The sequence below is a fragment of the Suillus clintonianus genome (genome assembly GCF_016758775.1).
Source record: "Suillus clintonianus strain FC179 chromosome Unknown DEU56scaffold_92, whole genome shotgun sequence".
Lineage (NCBI taxonomy): Eukaryota > Fungi > Basidiomycota > Agaricomycetes > Boletales > Suillaceae > Suillus > Suillus clintonianus.
Window position 1 is genome coordinate 26836 of NW_024539316.1, and position 13318 is coordinate 40153.

At 49.4% G+C, this 13318-nt stretch overlaps 7 protein-coding genes across 7 annotated transcripts; 2 read left to right on the forward strand and 5 right to left on the reverse strand.

Moving 5' to 3' along the window:
• Positions 1 to 46: 46 nt before the first annotated feature.
• On the reverse strand, positions 47 to 1376 carry DEU56DRAFT_983381 (uncharacterized protein; the record flags this gene model as incomplete). Its single annotated transcript, XM_041359946.1, has 3 exons — positions 47 to 242; positions 746 to 1123; positions 1317 to 1376. The coding sequence occupies 3 exons, from the start codon at positions 1374 to 1376 to the stop codon at positions 153 to 155; spliced, it is 528 nt and encodes a 175-aa protein (XP_041204290.1). The 3' UTR covers positions 47 to 152.
• Positions 1377 to 1784: 408 nt separating this feature from the next.
• On the forward strand, positions 1785 to 2636 carry DEU56DRAFT_916750 (uncharacterized protein; the record flags this gene model as incomplete). Its single annotated transcript, XM_041357902.1, has 3 exons — positions 1785 to 2330; positions 2382 to 2460; positions 2509 to 2636. 3 exons carry the CDS (start codon positions 1785 to 1787, stop codon positions 2634 to 2636), a joined length of 753 nt encoding a protein of 250 aa, XP_041204291.1.
• Positions 2637 to 3107: 471 nt separating this feature from the next.
• On the reverse strand, positions 3108 to 4215 carry DEU56DRAFT_863056 (uncharacterized protein). The gene is made up of 2 exons (XM_041355353.1): positions 3971 to 4215; positions 3108 to 3911 (listed from the first exon to the last, which is right to left on the reverse strand). The coding sequence occupies exon 2, from the start codon at positions 3761 to 3763 to the stop codon at positions 3134 to 3136; it is 630 nt and encodes a 209-aa protein (XP_041204292.1). The 5' UTR covers positions 3764 to 3911; positions 3971 to 4215; the 3' UTR covers positions 3108 to 3133.
• Positions 4216 to 4557: 342 nt separating this feature from the next.
• On the forward strand, positions 4558 to 7880 carry DEU56DRAFT_585688 (transcription factor IIIC subunit delta N-term-domain-containing protein). The gene is made up of 15 exons (XM_041346943.1): positions 4558 to 4825; positions 4882 to 5029; positions 5088 to 5172; positions 5224 to 5308; positions 5359 to 5440; positions 5489 to 5594; positions 5645 to 5763; positions 5814 to 6013; positions 6069 to 6469; positions 6527 to 6663; positions 6718 to 6986; positions 7040 to 7169; positions 7219 to 7443; positions 7506 to 7722; positions 7779 to 7880. The coding sequence occupies exons 1-14, from the start codon at positions 4706 to 4708 to the stop codon at positions 7706 to 7708; spliced, it is 2310 nt and encodes a 769-aa protein (XP_041204293.1). The 5' UTR covers positions 4558 to 4705; the 3' UTR covers positions 7709 to 7722; positions 7779 to 7880.
• Positions 7881 to 7995: 115 nt separating this feature from the next.
• DEU56DRAFT_873160 (uncharacterized protein) lies at positions 7996 to 9412 on the reverse strand (the record flags this gene model as incomplete). Its single annotated transcript, XM_041355841.1, has 4 exons — positions 7996 to 8550; positions 8601 to 8820; positions 8871 to 9130; positions 9203 to 9412. The coding sequence occupies 4 exons, from the start codon at positions 9410 to 9412 to the stop codon at positions 7996 to 7998; spliced, it is 1245 nt and encodes a 414-aa protein (XP_041204294.1).
• Positions 9413 to 9696: 284 nt separating this feature from the next.
• On the reverse strand, positions 9697 to 10798 carry DEU56DRAFT_903819 (glycoside hydrolase family 25 protein). The gene is made up of 6 exons (XM_041356652.1): positions 10572 to 10798; positions 10384 to 10518; positions 10276 to 10326; positions 10125 to 10221; positions 9846 to 10064; positions 9697 to 9787 (listed from the first exon to the last, which is right to left on the reverse strand). The coding sequence occupies exons 1-6, from the start codon at positions 10738 to 10740 to the stop codon at positions 9769 to 9771; spliced, it is 690 nt and encodes a 229-aa protein (XP_041204295.1). The 5' UTR covers positions 10741 to 10798; the 3' UTR covers positions 9697 to 9768.
• An 843-nt stretch (positions 10799 to 11641) lies between these two features.
• DEU56DRAFT_744109 (uncharacterized protein) lies at positions 11642 to 12740 on the reverse strand (the record flags this gene model as incomplete). The annotated part of the gene is made up of 5 exons (XM_041349056.1): positions 11642 to 11887; positions 11940 to 12136; positions 12188 to 12405; positions 12459 to 12519; positions 12581 to 12740. Coding segments are annotated over 5 exons (882 nt in total), but the record flags the coding sequence as incomplete, so codon positions are not given.
• Positions 12741 to 13318: the final 578 nt, after the last annotated feature.

Here is a 13318-nt window from a genome sequence, read left to right on the forward strand (position 1 = left end):
TGTACCAAATTTGTACGTATTCGAATTTCATGTTCTGGGAGTTCTCAGTGCACCGTGTTACCTACACCAAACCCTCTGCAGCTGGGATGTCGCGTCAATGCCACGTCACTGGCAGGTATCATTCTGGTTTGTATACGTACAAGGTATATAATCTACACAGTGACGAGTCCCACATCCGCTATACCAGGCGTGATGACCGACGGAAGGACACGATTTTCGAGAATCTGGAGCTTTGCAGGGAGCTTTAAATGACATTTAGTTCAATTCATTTGACATGAGTTCGCATTAAGTTCGTAGCCTCCCCAGCCAGACCAATCCAAGGAAGATTTAAAGTTCGCGAGTTTTGATCACGCCGTTCGACGTCGACGAGCCTGAACAACATCCAACACGTCTCTGGCTTATCCTGTGTTGAAGATGGCAATTTACACGTCCCTGGCAGTGCCCGCTGTCATCCTAAATCCTTCTGAGAGGTGTCTGCAATGGTCGGATGACGGTCAGGCCTGCATTACCACCAAGGCAGCCGTGCATATGATGGTAAGAATTGACGCTTTGTTAAACTTTGGAAGGAGGTACATTCCTTTGCATTCAGACACCGGACCCAGGAATCAACTTCAGCACACCACCCGATATCAAGGCTCCTCAAGGAGATGAGCAAGGGGAGCGAACAATGAGAGTGTTGTAAAACCGTAGTAGGAATCATAGAAAACAGCGAGGAAATATCAGAGTATGTACCAGCAAAGCTCACGGAATTCTGTATGGCGGATTGCAAGGACATCTTCTTATCATCCGAGAGACTATCAATGATCCGAACGAGACAATCCAGGGAAGCCATGCGGTCATCCTCCGCAACCTCCGCAAAGTGGCTGAGTAGATGATCAGCCTTGAGTTTCGACAGGGCCGGGGATATGTCGAGCTGCTCAAGGACTTCGGCCAGAGCACGATTGTCGGACAAGTCACAATAACACGGCACGCTCCTCGGACTCCATTTCGGGGTTGCCGTCTTCAATCTGTTCGAGTAAGTCGGAGCGTGCGATGCGAGCACGAAGGGCGCAGTAGAAGCCTGAGCATCTCCGGGCGTCTTTTTATACAGCGGGTTTCGCACAACCTTTGGCCTCCAGAGCGACTGTAGAGAAATCAGACAAAGATCATCTTGTGAGATTGAGGGAACAGTTACTCATGGAGGTCTGCGTAAAGCTCAATCCTGTGGATCGCGCCGCCCTTCCTCTCGTCAACTCTGCTGGAACGTCGATGACCTGCACCACAAATGCTGATGGCTTGGCTCGCATTGCGGCCACTGGGACGCAGGGCGGCCTTACTGGATAAGCCTTGGTAGTCTTCAACGCTGGCATAAAGTCGGCGACGTCGCTAGTCGACATCGATATCCTGGTTTTTCTTCTGCGTTTTGGGTTATGGTATATCAGCCGCTGATGTGTATTGAAGGAAAGGAGATACTTATGGTAGCAATCCTGGCGGCGGTAGTCGCTGGGTGTGTTGTATATTAAAATGTATGATCAATGAAGACATGATGAAATGAAGAGGTGGATCGTTCTGCTCAAGGGGGGATTTTCCCACAGGAGTTGATTTCTTTTATACACGTGACTAGAGACGCGTCGCGATCGAGTTTGTTTATCGAAAAAGCTGTGCGCATATGTTTTTCTGCGCCAATTAAGGTTTCCCGACATAGTATAAATATCAGACGCCCTCTAACGATATCCCCATTCAGTGCCCGTCCTATTTTCGCGTACTGCATCACTTTCACGACTTACCTCATATTCTTAACGATCATGCCTTTCATTTCCACTATCTACGACGGCGCCGTCCATGTGTCCCTCTCTGGCTGTCTCGCGGCATTCTTGTTCAAACAGACTATCATGGACCGCACAACAAAGGCCATCAAAGAAGCCGATCACGTAACCGCGAGCCTCGTGGCATCGGAACTGTGCTTCAATACGGCCGTCCTACTTTTAGCTTCCCACAAGACCGCTCGGATACTCCTCGGAAAGGACAACAAGCCCGATTTAGCACCTCCCATCAACGAAAACAATTTATCAGCTGCAATCTCACTTTCCTCAAATTTATCCAGCACTTCGACACCCAACAATGCAACTACACCCCCACTACTACCTTCGTCACCAATGCAGAGGCCGAAACGACACTCGCTCGATTCTGATATCACCCTCGTCGACAACGATGACGACTTCGCTGGCGACCCCCCTGGCACCTCGGACCTTCTTCCGCTCGGCAGCACACCGGAACCTTCGATTGCTACCCCGCGGCTAAAACCTCCGGAAAAGAAGCGCTATCAAAGTTCCCCCCCGGGTAAACACAAGGTACGCACTCATTATCAACTAAATTATTAATAACACTCATTGTATTTTTAGATCGAATCTAGAGCCTCTCGCCTGGATGCTGTCCGTGACAGCATCATATCCACTCACAACAAGCATCTCGACTACATCAGTAAGTAATTTCTCATCACGCGCTGCTTCACTTGCTGATTTCAAACAGGTGAACTTGAACAACTTCACGCCGAACTCCTCATCGACCAGGCCAAAACTGTCGACGGCTGGGCTGCCGCCATGGCACAGCTCGGTCTTACTTCCATGCTGTCGCCACCGCTGAAGACACCCGCTTAGGAAACTCGGACGAAGACTGATCCTTTCGAATTCACGGACAACTACTGCCAACTACTCCCGAGGTCCCCTACGACCGAATCCCGAAGACATGCAACCACCTCCCTCGCCGTCCCCTACGACTGTGGCTTCACTGCCCGCGAGGTTGAAGGCCACCACAGGCCGCGCACAAACTATTTCACTGCGCCCCTAACTCTGCACTCTTCGATGTCGGAGGTCCCCTACGACCCAACTCCGACACGCCGCAACATCATTAACGGCCTCCTTCTCGTCTCTACGACTTGGAGTCGAAGGCCGTTTCCCGCGGTCTCACACACTATCCCAAGTACTTTTTATTTCCTTCGCCATGTCAGTCTCTCGATTTACTATGTATTTTTTTCTTCTCTTTTTCCTTTTATCGTTATGTACGTCTCTTTTTGTGACTTATGGACACGTTTTCCTCATTTCTTTCATCTCTTTCATGTACGATAATTTATCTCATTGTCAATGTTTCTGTATTTTTATACATGTACGGTACGAGTATCAATGGCCTGTAGTTTAGGAATCCAATCTAGTTTTGTACATTCTTCGGACACGCTTGAGATCGTGCGCTTGAGTGAAACGTGAAGATGATGATCATCGAGGCATTGGTCAATCACCTGGGATCGGGAGACGTAAGTGGTGATCACAATTGTGCGCCTGGAAGACAAAACGGATATAGAAAGACGAGATTTGATTGATGTATGGCTGAATAAGGCCTCGATGGAGTCATTTGTGTCGCACCAGGCTTCCAACGAGAGCGGAAGTCCTCGTGATCGCTTGAGCCATAAGTCATAGCAAAAAGCCAATGACTCCCAGTGTTTGTTGTCGTCTTCGCTGCTTTGCAACATCAGCCTGCGCCGTGAATTGGACGTGCCCACAGCAACCTCCCTCCATCGTCGACATATTCTGGTCAACAACACAGGAGCTAGCCTTTTTGATGCGTACGGCAAGCGACTAGTTTCTGGGAGACAGTGAACGAAAATGTGGGATAGAAATTCAGTTGGCAAGCGCCAGAGAGCCGATACAAGTTGATTGTGCAAATTCATGGATTGGATGATACTGTCCTTCTTTTCGACGAGTTGCCAGTGAAAAATTTTGAGGTCGTCCATGCTGTTTCTAGTTCTCAGATCTCGTGCAAAGTTGCGTCGAACTGTTGTTGGCGCTCATTGATGATAGCGCTGATACTCTGGTCTTCGAGCTCGATGATAGAGTGGTTGGTAATAGTGGCAACTCTGCGGGAGTACGAGGTTTCGAGGTCTGCAGAAATTTGGTCACTGTCAATAACTTGGCATTCGATATATCGGAATAGTGCATACGATTTCTCGTGAACGTGCAAGCTGAAATGAATGGTTATTATTCTCGGACACGAGTGCTTGTAACACTTGGCACTTGCGGTATTTCGCAGCGCACCAATGATGTCCCATCCATTGAATAAATCATGTCCGAACGTGACGCACGCGAAGAGGAATTTATCACTGCGGACTAGATCTGCAGAAAAGCGTGACGTGGGTATGTGCACTACATAACGTGGTGGGGTGCAGTGCGCGTCGTACGCAGACTATGCTTAAGCTCCGCGTCCGAGTTGTGGCTTTCGAAGATTCGGCATGGCGACCATTTGAGGTACCGAACTATCTATTCGAATTTCATGTCGCCACTGAGGGAGTTCTCAGTGCAACCGTGTTACCTACACCAAACCCTCTGCAGCTGGGACCATATGTCGCGTCAATGCCACGTCACTAGCAGGTATCATTCTGGTTCGTATACGTACAAGGTATCTACACAGTGACGAGTCCCACATCCGCTATATACCAGGCGTCAACGCAATGACCGACGGACGGACACGATCTTCGAGAATCTGGAGTCTCAGCTTTGCAGGGAGCTTTAAATGACATTTTGTTCAATTCATTTAACATAAGTTTGCGTTAAGTTCGTAGTCTCCCCAGCCAGACCAATCCAAGGAAGATTTAAAGTTCGCGAGTTTTGATCACGCCGTTCGACGTCGACGGGCCTGAACAACATCCAACACGTCTCTGGCTTATCCTGTGTTGAAGATGGCAATTTACACGTCCCTGGCAGTGCCCGCTGTCATCCTAAATCCTTCTGAGAGGTGTCTGCAATGGTCGGATGACGGTCAGGCCTGCATTACCACCAAGGCAGCCGTGCATATGATGGTAAGAATTGACGCTTTGTCAAACTTTGGAGGGAGGTACATTATCTTTGCATTCAGACACCAGACCCAGGAATCAACTTCAGCACACCACCCGATGTCAAGGCACCTCGAGGAGATGAGCAAGGGGAGCAGCCGCTTGGATGGTACAGGACTATCATCGAGCCGGCTCGTGGACAGACGCATACGTGGCCAAGCATGTGTCAAGGTAAGCATATATCTGAGATTCCCACTCCTCGGCGTTGGCGTTGAGGCTTGTGATGAAGATTGGGGCGCCATTACTCTCGGATCCCTCGATGTTTCCATTCGCGAGGTTGTATGCTCTCCTAGTAATCTCACATCGCGGGGCAGGTATGTATCCCTCACCCCTCGTCTTGGATGCAGCTGATATGTATATTCGAGATGCGTGATAGCGATTCTTAACTCGAACGCAGAAGTATCACTTTGGGTGGCTGTTAAAAATCACTTGAAGGGAGAATGGACCAATGTGAGAGCTGTAACACATATTGCTTTATCCGAATCTTGAATTTTGTGGAGATTCAAGACGTTACAGGTCTGCTACTCAACACAGCCCCATCTGAGGATATCATTCACAACACCCTTCGAGCGCAAGTGACTAGTCTGTGGCTCTGTAGCGCGCAATAGCATTCTCTGACATTCGGCCAAGGTCTTGCGTGGTCAAAACAGCCGGACTATGGGATCACACCCACCCCAATCCTCGATTCGTCGATGCTTGCCCTAGGAAACAGGGCAGGTTCCATCATGTTGTTTAGGTGCGTGTATGCGCGTCTTTTTTGGGGAGAAATCATCTTATTACGTGCAGGTTTAACAAAAACAGCGACTCAGGAGGTTCCCTCTCGTGTATCCATACAGAACCGTTAAGCGACCACTGGATCACGCATTTGAGCTGGTCACCTTGGGTTACTCGCGCCGTCGGACACTGTAAGCTTTTTCGTGCCTATCGCATGAATGGGATCTTTATTATGGTGAAGGCGAATCCATACTTGCCTTCTCCACTGACAACGGCAACGTCGGACTGGTCAAAGTCACCCAAAATTTGCAGTCTGATTCGAACGCTGGTTTTGTGTCTGAGTACACGACCTGTGTTGTATTCGACGTTCAGGGTCCAATATGTGAGGCTGATAAACGAGGCGTGACAGCATTAACGTGGGTTCAACCACCAAGAAGAAACGTACTATATAACATTCTTTCTCCTGCCTTACCAGTCTTCTAATCGTATTTTCCAGCCTATCCTCGTTTACACAAAACCTGGTCTTGTGATCCTGTGGTCATTGCCTGGTTCCGAACCAACATGGTACGGCACCCGTATACTCCCATTCCAAACCCAAAAGGTGTCCGTCGGGTCCTCTGCCATTAGCCCTGTCTCTGGAGTATCCTACGCGCTTCACCGTGACGCACTCATCATCTCGCTCTTCGATGGTTCGCTGCATGCCATCCATAACATGACCGTGGAACCCACCTGGACTCCTCCGCTCGCAGGCGACATCCTCACCTCTGCAGAACTATCTCGGGCGTCACGAGCGTTATTTTCCAAGGTTACCCCTGCAGGAATATCATACCTGGATGTCAACAGGATTGGTGGGATGGCGTCGTACGACTCGCAGTCGACCCTCATTTGGATATACGAGCAAGTGTCATAAATGATATTATTGGCGATAACTCACCGATGCGTTCATTTTTCTAGAGCACTTCGACCTGCAGATTTCAGCTACAAGCATGAAGCTCAGCATGAATGTATGCTGCTCACTGCACCATTTTGGCAGCTCGATGATGAGACTGTCTTGTATACTGCTTCAGAGGTGTTTACTAATATTTCTTGTGGTGAGTCTAACGCTCGATAGCCCTCACTGTTCATTTGATGTTTAGATGGCTAAGCCTCGGGAAATGCCCCCATTCACCATTTGCGTGCGTTGATGCTTCATCTACGCAGTAATACGCGATTCGCGGCGCTATGCCCTCAGGTGCTGGCGATTTTATCGCAAGTACCGTCAGACCAAACAACGACCATGGTCTTGCCATCATGGACGCAAGGACTGAACGACGACTTGCGGCTCCAGCTTCGGAAAAGTCTGTCAACCCATTTGTTCGGCTGGCCCAATCTTCTATCGCTTCGAATGAGGCTCTCCATAGCCGATCTGTGTTGGGTGCGTGACTCAAGAGCGTGCAATTTGGTATACTTACATCATTTTGTTCACAGAAACTATGCAAGGACCCGGAAATGCAGGCACAGTGCGGCCAAGTCGCACAGGGCCTCCTAGCCACCATCTCACACTGCGTGCTGCGTATCCTGGTTCGCCACTTGAGAGCCATCATCCCTGTCGTCACTGGTGCGCCGATAGTGCTCTCTCTTTTCTTATTTCTGAGCCCTCATCACAGCGCCTGATATCCCATTCGTCCTCCGCGAGGTGGTGCAGTCATTACTGCCTGGCTCGCCGCAAGATCTAGCGGACGAAGCTCAAGCCCTATCAGACACTCTCACTGCATCATCTTTCGCCATCGATCCTACAGTTGCCGCGCTGCACGAACACTGTCCCGCTTGCCATGCCGAAGTACCACTCCATGACATTACCCGTGCCACTTGTCCAAATGGCCATGCCTGGGGTACGCCTCTCCTCTTTCATAGAGCTGACAAAGCTCATCCTTTTTTTTTTGAATCTCATTAGCTCGCTGTACGATCACATCGTTCATACTCTCGACGTCCAATGTGCGCACATGCATCGGATGCAGTCGGAAGGCCTTGCTTCCGTTTGCAACATCGGACGAGAGCCAGTTGCCTGTCGCTGCACAGAGTTGGATCGTGAGGGATTTGCTCGAGGCTGTACAGCGGTGTTTGTTTTGCGGGAATAGCTTTGTGGAGATTGTATAGGAAATGAAGTGAATGTGAGTTGTTTTTTTATGTAGAGTTCTAAATTTATCTAGCCTCGTCTTTCTGATAGATCACGACAGATATGACCCCGCTCGGAAATTGCTAGAATGAGCATCACCACAGTGAGTTTGGGAGTGTTCAGCCGAAGTTGATCTCCAGGTAACCTTGCAGATTTTTGTGTCGATAGTGCACCCTCATGAGACGACAGAAATAAATTAGTGGCATACGTGAAACGGCGTACATGTCAATACAGGTGCTTACACTATCTAGAAAAATCATGCAGAACATTACACATCTAGTCGGAACCAAAGGGGGATCATCTTCCACATCCTTTCTCTCTCCCTCGTAGCCCACATCGCCAAGGCTCTCGCACATGCCTCGCACTCAGATACTTCTGCACTACGGCGAGATTCCCCAAACCGTGCATCATCAGCACCCGAAGCCTGACCGAAATCATACAGCGGCTGTCCAAGCTCCTCCGCGACGTACAAAGGATCAGTGCAACCGCGCTCGCGATCAAAGAGATAATGTTGAGTGGCTAGCGCAACAAGCTCCGAGAAATCTCTCCTGCACGAGCGATGCGAGTGTGCATGATGCCCCAGAAGATGCGGATGAGAATGCGAACCCATGGAGCGAATGAGAGTTGTGATTGCGTGCTGCGACGCCTCCTTCCCCAATGCTAGCCTTTGCAGGTCTGCATTTGATAGCGGCAGGCGTGCAATAGAAGGGCCGCTCTCGTCGTCCTGCTCAAAAATCTGGGTATAGTGGTATCGTGATAGGTCATAGAATGCAGAAGGCAGGAGGCTTGTGGCATTCACTTCTCGTGCGAGAATAACAACATCCTGAATACAGTTGAGCTACGTCATATCAAACGGCAAGAGAGGGAGCTTACTGCTGGGGAAGGGTATATATTGGACATTCCAGGACCACTTTGCATCTCATCAGCACGAGCAAGGTCCTCTCTAGCGTCCCATCCCTTGAGTGAATTTGGCCAAGCCCTGCTCAGATGAGCAAGGGCTTTAGTTCTCAACGAATCGACAAGGTACTTGGTCGCAAGTCGGAGTATCCCCGAGACCATGCGAAAGTCCGCAGGGTCGTTTTTCCCAAAGCTTCTGTACAAAAGTCGTCACATGCGGACGCAGTGCACTGCCATCAGACCTACGGGCCATCATAAAGTGCTGTGATGAGATTCTCAACATCCTCTGCTGTGTCATACAATCGCAGAACAGGGCATCCTTCTGTTTCATTGGTCGTGTCTATTTGTAATGCGGGCTTTCTGTTGCCAACCACGGTCGAAGAAGAAGACGTCGCACTGCCTGCACTGGGCTGCGGCAATGAGAAGAGATCACGGAAGAACGCAGAGTGGCGAGCAAGTTGAGACTTGTGAACGCGAAATAAGGTGTTTTCTGCTCTCAAAACAATCTATGAAAGCCCGATTATGGTCCGAGGATTGCTTCAGTCTGCGCTCGGTCACAGGCATTCATAATGACGCACCGAACCATCGGAAAACCACAGATCCGTGTGTTTTGAAGGTTCAACAAGTGCGCTGTCTTCGATGGAGGCTGCAATTTGCGAGTCCCTGTCCACGGAGGATCTTGGTGAATGGGTCGACCGGAGCGATAACCCATAAGGGGGAGGACTTCTAGGTGGGTAATGCCCGTTCGCGGAGATCATACTTGGGGTTGGGTAGTAGCTCGTTTGCATTATCGTTTAACGATAACGCAGGATTAAACGCCCCGATTGCGGCACTAGGCAGGCTAAATAGAAGGAGACTGTCTTATGTGACCGTGTACTCCACCTGCTAAGTTCTCGCAGGTAGCTGCATGTTGAGGACCAGGCCGTGGAAGCATGTCCCAAGCTTTCTTGGCTACTACCAGGGCTCGAGCGGAATGGGGATAATGTTTATTCTTAGATTATTACATATACAAGCGCTTGTCCAATCGTCTTTGGGTCGTTGAAAACAAGCACACAACTTGATCAATAATTATTCCTCAGATATCACGGGGTATCCAATCCCAAAACCCCACATTCAAACCCTGCACCCAGAAATAACCAACCTTCTAAGAACCGAGCGCCATCCTGTGCAGGGTAAAAGGATCAGCATATAATAACAACATCACTACAGTTAGTGTAGTACCTGGAGAGACCAGCAGCATCACCGTTGAACAAATCAGCATCTCCTGGGTTAGTGCCAGAGTCCGCATATTGCCAGAAAGTCTCGTATTGCCATCCAGCAGGAAGGGTGCCAACCGCGGAGGAGTAGATAGCGATCCAAAGAGGATTGGTCGTTCCGAACGCAGCGCTATTGCCAGTGCAGGTCGTCCACCAGTCCGTCGTGGTATAGATAACGGGGTAGCTATCAATGCACAGAATAACGGTCAGCGCCGTAGAATTATTTATATCTCGTGGATCCTACCGGCCCGTAGCAGTCTCGTAGGTGTCGGAGAAGGATTTTATCCAGGACACCATCGAAGCCGCGGTCAAGCCATAACATTCGCTGCCGCTGGGATTGTCTGTTCAAGGATGAGCTCGTTGCAGGCAGGTGAAATGCAATATTGGTGACTCACACTCGATGTCAAGAGCACCAGGGAGGGTGATGCCGTCAGCAGACCAGCCACCTATATGGGCGTTCAACTCAGACATTCATAGGGGTACTACTTGCCGGAAAAACGTACCGCCATGAGCGAGGAAGTAATCAGCCTGGGTGGCGCCAGTGGACAAGTCAGGGTGAGCAAAGTGGTAACCACCACGAATGAGACCAGCATCAGTCGCGCCGATGTACTGATTGCTGAACGAAGGAGAGATATAAGCTGCAAGAAAACTCTGTTAGGAAGTCTCAATGCTAAGCGAAGGGGGCCTTTACTTGTGCCTTCAGTAGCCTTGATATATACAAAGCTGACACCGTTGTTTTTAACGGTAGTCCAGTCGACAGTGGGCTGGTAGCTAGAAACGTCAATGCCATACGGCGTAGCGCGTTTCTCGGGCAGCGCACTGGCCAGGGTAGCCAAGGCAAGGAGAGGAAGGTATTTCATCTTGAGAATGAGTTCAGTCCGAGCAAAATTGCATAAGAACACATATGGCAGTTTATATATGACTCGATGGAGACATGCCAAAGCATGTATATCATCCATCTGTCCTGCTCATAATCAGAGCATGTGCAACAACCGGGCCACCGCGACATTGAATGCAGTTCTTAAAAGTTCATGAGAATAAACATGACGTGACATGACCCCTGAGAATTCGGAGATTGGCACCGCGTCTGATACCGTCGCCAATACTAAGATTTCGTGGAGTAAAATGTTAAGAGATGTAATAAATGATGATCAACACTCAACAGTCAAGAGAAAAACCGTCGGGCTGTGGAGGTCGACCGCCCCAGGTTTGTGATGCAGTGCGTGCGCATCAGGACCTATCAGAATGTAACGTATCAGTGACCTATGTTTAGAAACGCACATTCTGTTCACCGGTTGCAAAAGTCTGCAAGGTCAAAGGAATCATTAAACGAGTACCGCATGCAGCACCTGTGGCCAATGGGAAGCATATGATACTGCGCACAGGAGCGCATGTCCTGATGACGCGTGAAACAATGAATGGCCCGCATTCGCGATGAAAACCACCGCCTCCAAGAGGTCACGGGGATCCGTAATATAGCATTATATATCACACTGCTATCATGAAGTGAGCGTCGTGACAATGCGCGCAGGAAAGAAGGGTTCATGATGATAGCAATCAACCCATGAAGATCCGCGGGGAGCTGCTGTCTCGTTCCCAATCGCAGCAGATAATGAATCACCGTATTGAAAAGTGTTAACCCGACACCACTTGACCTCGCTGCACATGGATACTCTGATCTCCTGTAGTCAGATCTTGAACAAGGAAGACAGTCGTTCCGGGGCTCCGATGCATGTTATTGGTACATTGTTACTTATTGAATCAAACAAATTTTGTATCTTCTCTGCACTCCAAGGCGAAGGTTGCTGGTGAACTGAGGGGGCGGCCAGAAGTGCACGTCCCAGCGGCTGCGCTGAGGGAAATAGTGGTGAGTCGTTGCGATGTCGGAACAGATGGAGCTGGACTGGTATAGTCGTCATCCTCCGGGTCATCAGGTTTGCGGTTGAGTACCCGGTATGTATAGGTCACAACCACAAGCAGGTTGCAAACTATCAGGGAAGAAGATGCCTGGACACAGGGATTAAAATTTTGAATGGATGATATATAGATAGGACTCCACCTCCAAATTCACTGCAATTGTCTCGACCTCTGTAGCATATAGAAAATGGGCGATTGCGTGGAACAGGGAGAACATCGACATGATAATGCTGGATGAAAATATCGCGAGAATCATTCGTCGCTGGCGAGAGGGCAGGTGGACGTTCCAGAGCAGTCGAAAGGAAAAGATCACCAGAATAGCGTCAGCTACACACTTGGCTGATTGATAAGGTGAGTATAGGCTGAAGAAGAAAGTGGTGTAATGCCCACTTGTGAGTTGGTACGCTGCCATCGAATAGCCGATGCGGCAGGAAGGACAAGGCAAGCCGTACCAGTCACGACTCGATTCAAAATTCCACGCCTTTTGCACAATGAATCCTCCCCACATCAGGAAGAAGAGAATTGCGAAGCCCATAGATAAGCGAAAAAGCCGCTGCGCGGGCCTCGCAACCCGCGCGATGGCAAACAGTATGCTCATGCGTGCACCCCTACAAGTTTGTTTGTTTCTCTAGACCAAATTGAGGGAGGGATAGGATCTCACCAATTTATGCAGGTGGACATGAATGTTGTCGCCCAAAAAGAAACTACACATGTTGTTCCGTCTATGCCAGAGTACATCCATATGAGCAACATATTGGGGTCAACGCATAATGAGGTACGTACGAGAGAGCAGATGGATCCAGGAATTAATCAGATGCGTCGTGCCACACAATCCAGCAAAAGCAGCCCATGCGTCCTCCCACCAGAATCTCCTTATGTGTAGTCGGAACCAGACACGAAAAATTGTGAGGGCGATTGCGACTCCTTGCACAACGCTCGTCACCGCTGAGTTCGAGTAAGATAGGGTCCTGACAACATAAGAATATCAACGTCTTGGGCTATGTACCCACCCTTCATCTGAATTAGTGATGGCGACAACACCATCTTTGCTGAGGATGATGATCTTCTGAATCAACGATTGCTAGCATGAAGCGTCGAGGACGAGTCGATGGATAGGTGTTACTATGATTGCGCCATTTAGAAGGGGGTGTAATGTCCAACTTGGCAGATATTCATTGCAGGGCCGAAGTCAATTTGACAGAAAGTTGACAGATAGCCGCCCATCGACCTTCTCATGCATATGACAAGTCGTACTTCATATCGGCGCCGCATCATTCCGCCTTCCATTTCAGTGACTTGTCCAAGCCATTTAAGACCGAGGAAGTAGAACAGTGTACTTGTTGCTCCTTCAATGCCAGTCAGTCAGGCCGGCCTTTTGTCGGTAGAAAGTCCTGAGTACTTTTTGGTTTGACAGAACGATTGTCATATGCCAGACTAGTCAGGAACGATGGCCTAATAATATTTGGAAGTTCACGTCACACCTGCGTCTGCTGGCACTCCTGCGAATTTCGTGGTGGGATG

Coding starts and splice junctions, on each gene's coding strand:
- DEU56DRAFT_863056 (XM_041355353.1), bottom strand. CDS start 3,763: ATGGACGACCTCAAAATTTTTCACTGGCAACTCGTCGAAAAGAAGGAC.
- DEU56DRAFT_585688 (XM_041346943.1), top strand. CDS start 4,706: ATGGCAATTTACACGTCCCTGGCAGTGCCCGCTGTCATCCTAAATCCT. Junction 5,030..5,087: donor GTGGCCAAGCATGTGTCAAG/GTAAGCATATAT, acceptor CTTGTGATGAAG/ATTGGGGCGCCATTACTCTC. Junction 7,170..7,218: donor CATCATCCCTGTCGTCACTG/GTGCGCCGATAG, acceptor CCCTCATCACAG/CGCCTGATATCCCATTCGTC.
- DEU56DRAFT_903819 (XM_041356652.1), bottom strand. CDS start 10,740: ATGAAATACCTTCCTCTCCTTGCCTTGGCTACCCTGGCCAGTGCGCTG. Junction 10,327..10,383: donor TTACTTCCTCGCTCATGGCG/GTACGTTTTTCC, acceptor ACGCCCATATAG/GTGGCTGGTCTGCTGACGGC. Junction 10,065..10,124: donor TACGAGACTGCTACGGGCCG/GTAGGATCCACG, acceptor GTGCATTGATAG/CTACCCCGTTATCTATACCA.